We start from the raw sequence: 7,612 nt of genomic DNA, 5'->3' as shown, positions 1-7,612 counted from the left end.
TTAATTTGTACACGAAAAAGTTTTTCAAATTTTTATTTTGCTAAACGAAGTTATTTAAAAATTTGCAGATCTGTTTCGTTTAGCATTTTCTAGCAAGTTCCATGACATAGCTGCAACTTTTTTCTTGTCTATTTTGATGTGAGTCTCATTTACCTCTCGTACTTTCTGACAGATGAATTATTTTCTTTGCGGCAAAACGCATTGCCACCTAACTTTGAAATCTGATTCTTAAACCAACAAACAAAAAAAACAACACACATGTATGGTATATGGGCAACATTTCGCTTGTGCTTTTCTCATTGTTGTGTTTACAATACAAGTACAACAAAAACACATATAGAGCATAACTCGGCGAGCCAAGTGAATATTATTGTGATATCTACGCTTATAGAAATAGTGTGAATTGAATTGCAAGTAGCCAATGGTGCCAGCCAGTAGATCGGCCAATGTGAAGACTGGCAAATGGCAAATAAAAAACACAGCAACAACAACAATGCGCACTAGCAACTCAATTATCAATTGTATGAATGCGAGCTTAGAACTCTGAAGAAGTCTGTAGGGGCAAGCATTGCACCAACTACAAGTATGCACCAGAAATATATATTTTTAGGAATTCTTCCTGCTTCGACCGACGTTGAAGTACGTTTGGAGCAACACAAACACACATGTATGCTTTTCACACTTATCAGCAGTGGCTCGAGCTTGCGGACAACGAGCTTGAGAAAATTGTGCGGCTGCTGCAAAGCTTTAAATTGCATTTTGGTGTTGTCGGCGTGGTTATGAAGGTGCATATAAATGCAGTTAAAAATGAGAACATACATAAATGCATGCATGCATACATACATACTTACATACAAACATGTATCCATGCATAGTAATAGTGTGCAGCGCCCTTGTATCCATTGAATTCTTTTGTAATTTGGGACTTCTCAAGGAATGAAAAGTGATTCGATTATATGGTATTGAAAAAGTGTATGGAATAGTGCATGGCAATCAGGCAATCATAAGTGCAAGAGCATTCTTCCTGTTCTTTATATATATACAGTGGAACCTCTGTAAGTCGAACCTCGATAAGTCGAAAACCTCTCCAACTCGAAGAAATATTTCATCCCCTTCCCTACAAGCCGTAAAACCTCCGTTACTCGAAATTTTAACCCTCTATTACTCGAAATACTCAGTGAGTCTCTAGAAGCTATTTCTGTATATTTTTACACTCCATAACTCGAATACCTACACTCAGACCTCTCTATCTCGAATATTGAATTAATTTTGACTATAGCTTGACTTGCAAGCTGGTGGAGGGAGAGAGCAGACTATAGTTTTTTCACTCCCCCCACTAGCTTGCAAAGCTGATGATTTGATTGGCGCGCAGCTACTTGCGACTTTTCCAAGAAGCTGAGCATGCAAAGCTCAAATTTTCAATTCCTCCTTCGCTGCAACTACGACCACTACCTACAGTTTTATAACGAACTGATAAGCAATGAGTGTGAAACGTAAACTTAAAACTCTGAGTCTTGCTGAAAAACTGCAAGTACTCGAAGCAGTAAAAATTTGCCAAAAAAAGACGGATGTTGCAAAACAGTATTTGACTTTCTCCTTTCTGTTCGTCCCCTCCCTAACTCGAAACCTATTACCGCCTAACTCGAAATCCTCTGTAACTCGAAAACTCTATAACTCGAATTATTTTTCCACTCCCTTCGAGTTCGAGTTATAGAGGTTCCACTGTATGTGAGTATTTTTTTTATTTTCCTTCTCAATTTTTCGTATTCCTTCATCACTGAAGACATTGTGACAGCTGATATTTGCTATTGGCCGCACAGTTATAGATATAGCTGTAGTTATGGAAACTAGTAACGTAAGAAATTAAGCTTCGATCAAATTTCGTTAGCTTTCGTTATCCACTTGTGAATTTCCAAACAATTTTTTTTGCATATATCGCATATACATACTACTATTTAAGAATATTATAAAATACATATTTGAGAATATTTTTCAACAATTTGAAGTTGATTCAAAATTAAAATTTCGACTAACGCTTCGATCATTACCTGTATTCATCTATATTTACTTGTATAACACAATCTTTTGGTTTTTGTATTTGAGATAATTCTGAGCAGAAAAATCTTACTGACAGTCAGAAATTTTTTCGAAGGTCCTCTTGGAGAACGGTTACGGGATCAAGAGATGCTAAATTTTTCAAAATAAATAAATTTAAAAAAATTCACAAAAAAAAATCATTTTTTCTGACTTGCAAGTGGATATGACAGCTCCCTATTAGTCTATAACACATATGCCATATGTAAAGCTACATAGCGCTTTTTAATGCATAAGAAGCTTATATAGAGAACTGTTGACTTTTGAAAAAATTAACAGCTGTCAATAATAATGAAAATAAGCAGTGAGTCTTAATTTATAAAAAAAGTTTTTCTAATAAATTTTTTTAACAAGCTCCGTGTTTGTTTATCATAACTGAACAAACACTTTTTGGGTAAACTCAATGTACTTTAAAGTTTTAAAAATTATTTGGCAATAGCAAATCTCTTACATAACAGTTATATATATATGGTGTCACCAATCTACCAATGTAGTCTATTATCTTCAATGTAGTTGAACATTTTAGTACCGTGTAATTTAAGTAAACTTCGCAGGCAGCTAAACTAATAAACAGAATTGCAATTAAGCGGATAAAACTGTAGAACTGGAAGCTCTATCAACAAAAAAGCTTGATATTCAAAAGCTACACACTTAACAAACTATTATTTTAATATTCTCAAAAATTTAAACAAACTTGCCTTAGAATTGACTTCGACGAAACTCTTTTACATTTTAACACAATTTTTTGCACTAACTGTAGTTATGCAACCAAATTTCATAAATAATCTTCAAAAAATAATTTGTAATGCTACAACAACAACAACAGCAAAAAAATCATAAAAGTGCTATAAAAGTAATGCTGCAAATAAGTTAAATCCTTCAACTTGCGCAACTTTTCACTGCTGCGGTTGATGTTGCACAAAAGAAGCAAAAGAGAACAAAACAAAATAGAAGCAATATGTTTGAAAAACGCTGCTGGTTGCCACAAAAATGTACGCCATGCAGCTTGTTATGCTTTTTTTCGCACATACGTATGTAAGTAGTATATGGCGCGCTAACGATTCTTCATGGCAATAAAGGTTGCACGAAATCAAATACATGCACACACAATCACATGCGTCGCGAAGGGAGAGCGGTCGTTTGCGCGCGTGGCAGCGGCAATGCGCAACACTTTACGTGCTATTATGGCGTATTGGAGCGCAATTCCGCTCTAACCGGAACTGTGAATGCGCAACAGAAACCCACAACAACGGCAACAACAACAACAACGACAACAATACCAACAGCGCTTATGCTGTGTACTTACACACTGAGGACAGCCGTTTGCTTGTGCAGAAAATGGTGGAAAAATTGTACGTGCATACAAAGGATAACGGTGCAATGCAGCTGCTTGGCCGCAAACTTCTTGGTAAATCGTTTCGCTCACCTCAATTTAAATGCTGTAAAAAATGTTGCCAAATATATATGTATGTAGTTATATCAAAATACCGTTAATATATATATATATATATATATATGCGCTGCGTTAAAGCTGCATAAAAAAGTAGCAACAACAACTCAACCGCAGCATAAATGATTGCGATGGCAAAACGCAGTGGTGAAACGCAAAAGTTTTCGCCTCGTAAACTTTAAATTGCACAAAAACTCACAATAATAATGCAAAACTACAAGCGTTTTAATACTCTTTCATCACTGTTATTTCATTAGAAGTGTATTTTATTGCTGTTTTTGTTTTTCTTAATTCCTTGTAAGCCTAAAAATATGTATTTAATGCAGCATAAAAGCCTAAGGCGATATTAATCAGGCGCAATATCACACTCACATATTCATTTTTTTTTATCGAATTTTCACGAGAACCGTTAAGCTGCGTTAAGAAATCTCACTGAAATTAGTAAAAACTATTTTTTGTCATTTTTAATATTGTTTCTTAACTTATAAGCAGCTGTCATGTTTTCGTATTATTATTTGCTAGTTAATTATTTCAATTTGTATAATGTTGAATATATTCAGGATTGCAAATAATGCATTAGAAAAATAATTGAATTAACGTTTGTTTTATAATTTTTGGTTGACTTTGCAATCTTAAAACTCTTTACTTCGGTCCCACCGAAGCTAAATACAATACGCTTCACAAATAAAAAAGTTTCCATACAACAACTTGATTTTGATTGGTCAGTTTGTAGCGCGGCTACATGCTATAGTGGTCCGATATTGGCAGTTCCAAAAAATTAGCAGCTTCTTAGCGAGAAAAGGACGTGTGCAAAATTTCAGATCGATATCTCAAAAATTAATTCGCATACAACGTGTACCAAAAGGGTTGACGTGATTTTGACAGCTCGTGACGGCCATATTTTGGTTACGGATTTGTGCCAAATTTTGTCAGTGTGTTCAGTAAGGTTTGTCATTTCAATATATCATGTTTCACTTCATCAACAAAGAAAATTGCTTCTATAAGGGTAAGTCATATCAACAAAGCATCGTGTGGTTCAGGAAACACAATTGCTTCCCCAAAAAATTGGCCGTTTGGTGCGGATCATGAGGTCTAATTTCTTTCCAATTGAGGCAGGAAATGCCGTTACAATCAATAGCGAGCGTTATAACACGATTTTTATTGAATTTTTTCCCCGGTATTTGACTAAAGTCGATCGTATTTGTTGTTATACTCTTTATTTACAGATGGACAAACGGAAAAATAGGCGGACATGGTTAAGCGACTCGGTTCGTTGCTTATTTATATATACCATATATATAAACATATCTTATAGGGTCTCCAACGTTTGCTTCTGGGTGTTAAAAACTTCGTGGCCAAGCTAAATACCTTGTTCAGAATATAAAATATTAATCACAAAAATCAATATAATATATTATTGAAAAAAATCAAAAAATTCCATGTTTATAATTAATAATAAAAAAAAAAGTTGTTTTGGAATTTCACATTTTTTCGTGCTTGTGTACTTCGCGTTCTGCCATTTAAAACTATAGCTGGCACAGAGGCATCATGTTCAATATTCTAGAGAAATAGTCAGCAAACTTAGACATTCAAACGATTTATATTTTATCAATTTTTTATTCCGATTTAAAAAAAAAAACTTCGAAATGCTTTCTCATTGCAACAACAAATCACTCGGAGCCAGTACATACAATAATTTTTGCTGCTTAAACAACGCGATTGCCACTTGTATATAATTAAATATTTATATATATGTAGGTACTGCTGCAAGTACTTATCGCTTTACGAGAATGCATTATACAATACAAATAATTTTGCGCAAATATTTGTAGTCTTTTAAGCATATTGTTGAGAGCATATTCAAACGCTTAGGTGCGGTGCAACAAACATTTATTGGCAAGCCAAACATATTACAGATATACATACATATACTACATATATACACATTGCAGCTATGGGGGAGTACATGAAAATCACAAAAGCAAATTACTAAGGAATTTAACTACATAGAACTTAAGTGAAACATATGTACAAGCGAACTAAAAAAAACTTTGACGAACTTAGTAGTGCTGATATTGCTCCTCCTCGCCATGGTACTGGCCATCATCCTGTGGATTGCTTAAGCGCTGTGCCTCGAGTTCGGCGCGCATGCGCGCATGTTCCGCCGCAATGCGCTCGAATTCGCTGAGATGTTTGTGTGTGGCATAAGCGACGGCCTCGGTGTTGCGCGGCCCAGCAGCGTAGGCAGACTAATTTGCATTAAAATATGTGAATAAATAAAAATTTGTAAATAATTGAAAATAAAATTTAATTAGGCAGCAATTCGTGCCTGCTGATGACATTGCAAAACAATGCTAAGGCCTGTCATACAAGCACGACTTGCAGCGCTTCGCAATTGATAGCGGCGTGCAACACTTACATTTGGAGCGCCGTTCACCCCCTCGGCAGCATGTTCTTGCGCAATGCGATTGTAGAGCGCAAAATGCTTACGCTTCGCCTGCTTCACTGCCTCGGTGTCCTCCTGTTCGTGACTTAATTGCGGATGGAAACCATGCTCATCGGCTACATATTGTACGGTGCGCAACTGATTCCTTGGATCCACATAGGAGAAGGCGCCACGTACCACACCCGTGCCATCGGAGACCTCGGTATGTTGGCGATCCACATGACCTGGCGCACGACCAGCCTGATAGCTGAAGACATATGGATTGGGTGGCCCTGGCTGTGGTGTTGTTGTGGTGTAGCCGCCCTGATGTAGTATATGCGAGACATCGGCGCGTGCGCAAACGAGCGAGACAGCAACGACGAACTTTTTTTTTGTTGTTTATTTTTCGTGCGAAATAAAGAAAAACAAAAATGAAAATGCAAATTAGTTTGTATGCGCATGCGTGGAATTGCAGTTATTTATATGCGATTGCTACGTGTTTTATGCAAGAATTTTGTGTTATTACGTTACAAGCGCCTCACCAATTTAATAAACAATTTCATTTTGGCGAACACTAAATAGTTTTTTGTCTATACAAAAGTTAAAATTCACGTCGATTTGGCGATTTTTAATAATTCTTTATGTAATTTGCGAAAATTTCTACTTTGACAACGCGTACTTTGGCTGGCTGAGTTGTGTACGTCTGCAAATGTTGTATGCTACTAAAAACTCGCCTTAATAAACACTCGCTTAAGCTTCAGCTAACAGCGACGAAAACACTCTAGCAAAACAAGTAAATGAAATACGAATTTTAGCATATTTTTTTGATATTAGAAAAACCGGTATTTTGTGTAGCTTTGCATTGATGTTGAACCACAGATTCACAACATTTGAATGTTTTACTCATGTATCTTTGTATGTCCAACAAACAAACGTCACCAGCTTAGTAAAGCACCGTTGTGAAGCTTCGAAGCTGTAGCTATAGACATATTAACATTGATTGATTGAAGCTTTTGCTAAGCACGATGAGCCGTTTAAGCAGTATTATATGAGTACATGAGTTTTCAGGTTCGTCTCAGCGCTCTAAGTCAATGCGAAGATGCTGCGAAACTTGTTTTGTTCATTCAAAATTTTAATTTCACACTTTACAGATTACGTTCTAAAAATGCGATAATAAATATCCAATATTATGTTTTGTTCTTTCGGTATATTTATGCCGTGCAATCATTTAATAAATTTTATTGTTTTCGCACTTAAAAATATACAAAATATACAAATATAAAAAAATATGCATATAATTAACTCAGTATGAATGAGTCATTTGGGTGAGTGTTGTATTTGTAACAAAAACAATTAGATTATTAGAACTTTTTTTCTGGATCTTCTAAGAATTTTTGCAAATCATATTATGACGTCATACTGTTAACCCTTGAAAACTACGCATTCTTTAATTTTATGATTTATTTGTTCAACCAGAAAGCTCTTTGGCACACAAAACAACTCAAAAAGTACTTAAACTCCTAAGTCCGTCCTAAACTTCTAGCTCCAAAGCACATGTTTTTCTGAAGTACTAAAGCTTTTCAACTCTTACAGTTTTTAAGCACTGAAAGTTTACTGCGCAAAAGCTTGTAAATTAATAAAAA

At 35.5% G+C, this 7,612-nt stretch overlaps 1 protein-coding gene across 1 annotated transcript; it reads right to left on the bottom strand.

The window, feature by feature from the left end:
• Positions 1-5,417: 5,417 nt before the first annotated feature.
• Cpr57A (Cuticular protein 57A) lies at positions 5,418-6,709 on the bottom strand. Its single transcript, XM_014244373.3, has 3 exons — positions 6,512-6,709; positions 5,964-6,353; positions 5,418-5,793 (listed from the first exon to the last, which is right to left on the bottom strand). The coding sequence occupies exons 1-3, from the start codon at positions 6,530-6,532 to the stop codon at positions 5,605-5,607; spliced, it is 600 nt and encodes a 199-aa protein (XP_014099848.1). The 5' UTR covers positions 6,533-6,709; the 3' UTR covers positions 5,418-5,604.
• Positions 6,710-7,612: the final 903 nt, after the last annotated feature.

Source organism: Bactrocera oleae, chromosome 4 (assembly GCF_042242935.1).
Source record: "Bactrocera oleae isolate idBacOlea1 chromosome 4, idBacOlea1, whole genome shotgun sequence".
NCBI classification, from domain to species: Eukaryota; Metazoa; Arthropoda; class Insecta; order Diptera; family Tephritidae; genus Bactrocera; species Bactrocera oleae.
This window is presented reverse-complemented; position numbering and strand designations above follow the sequence as displayed.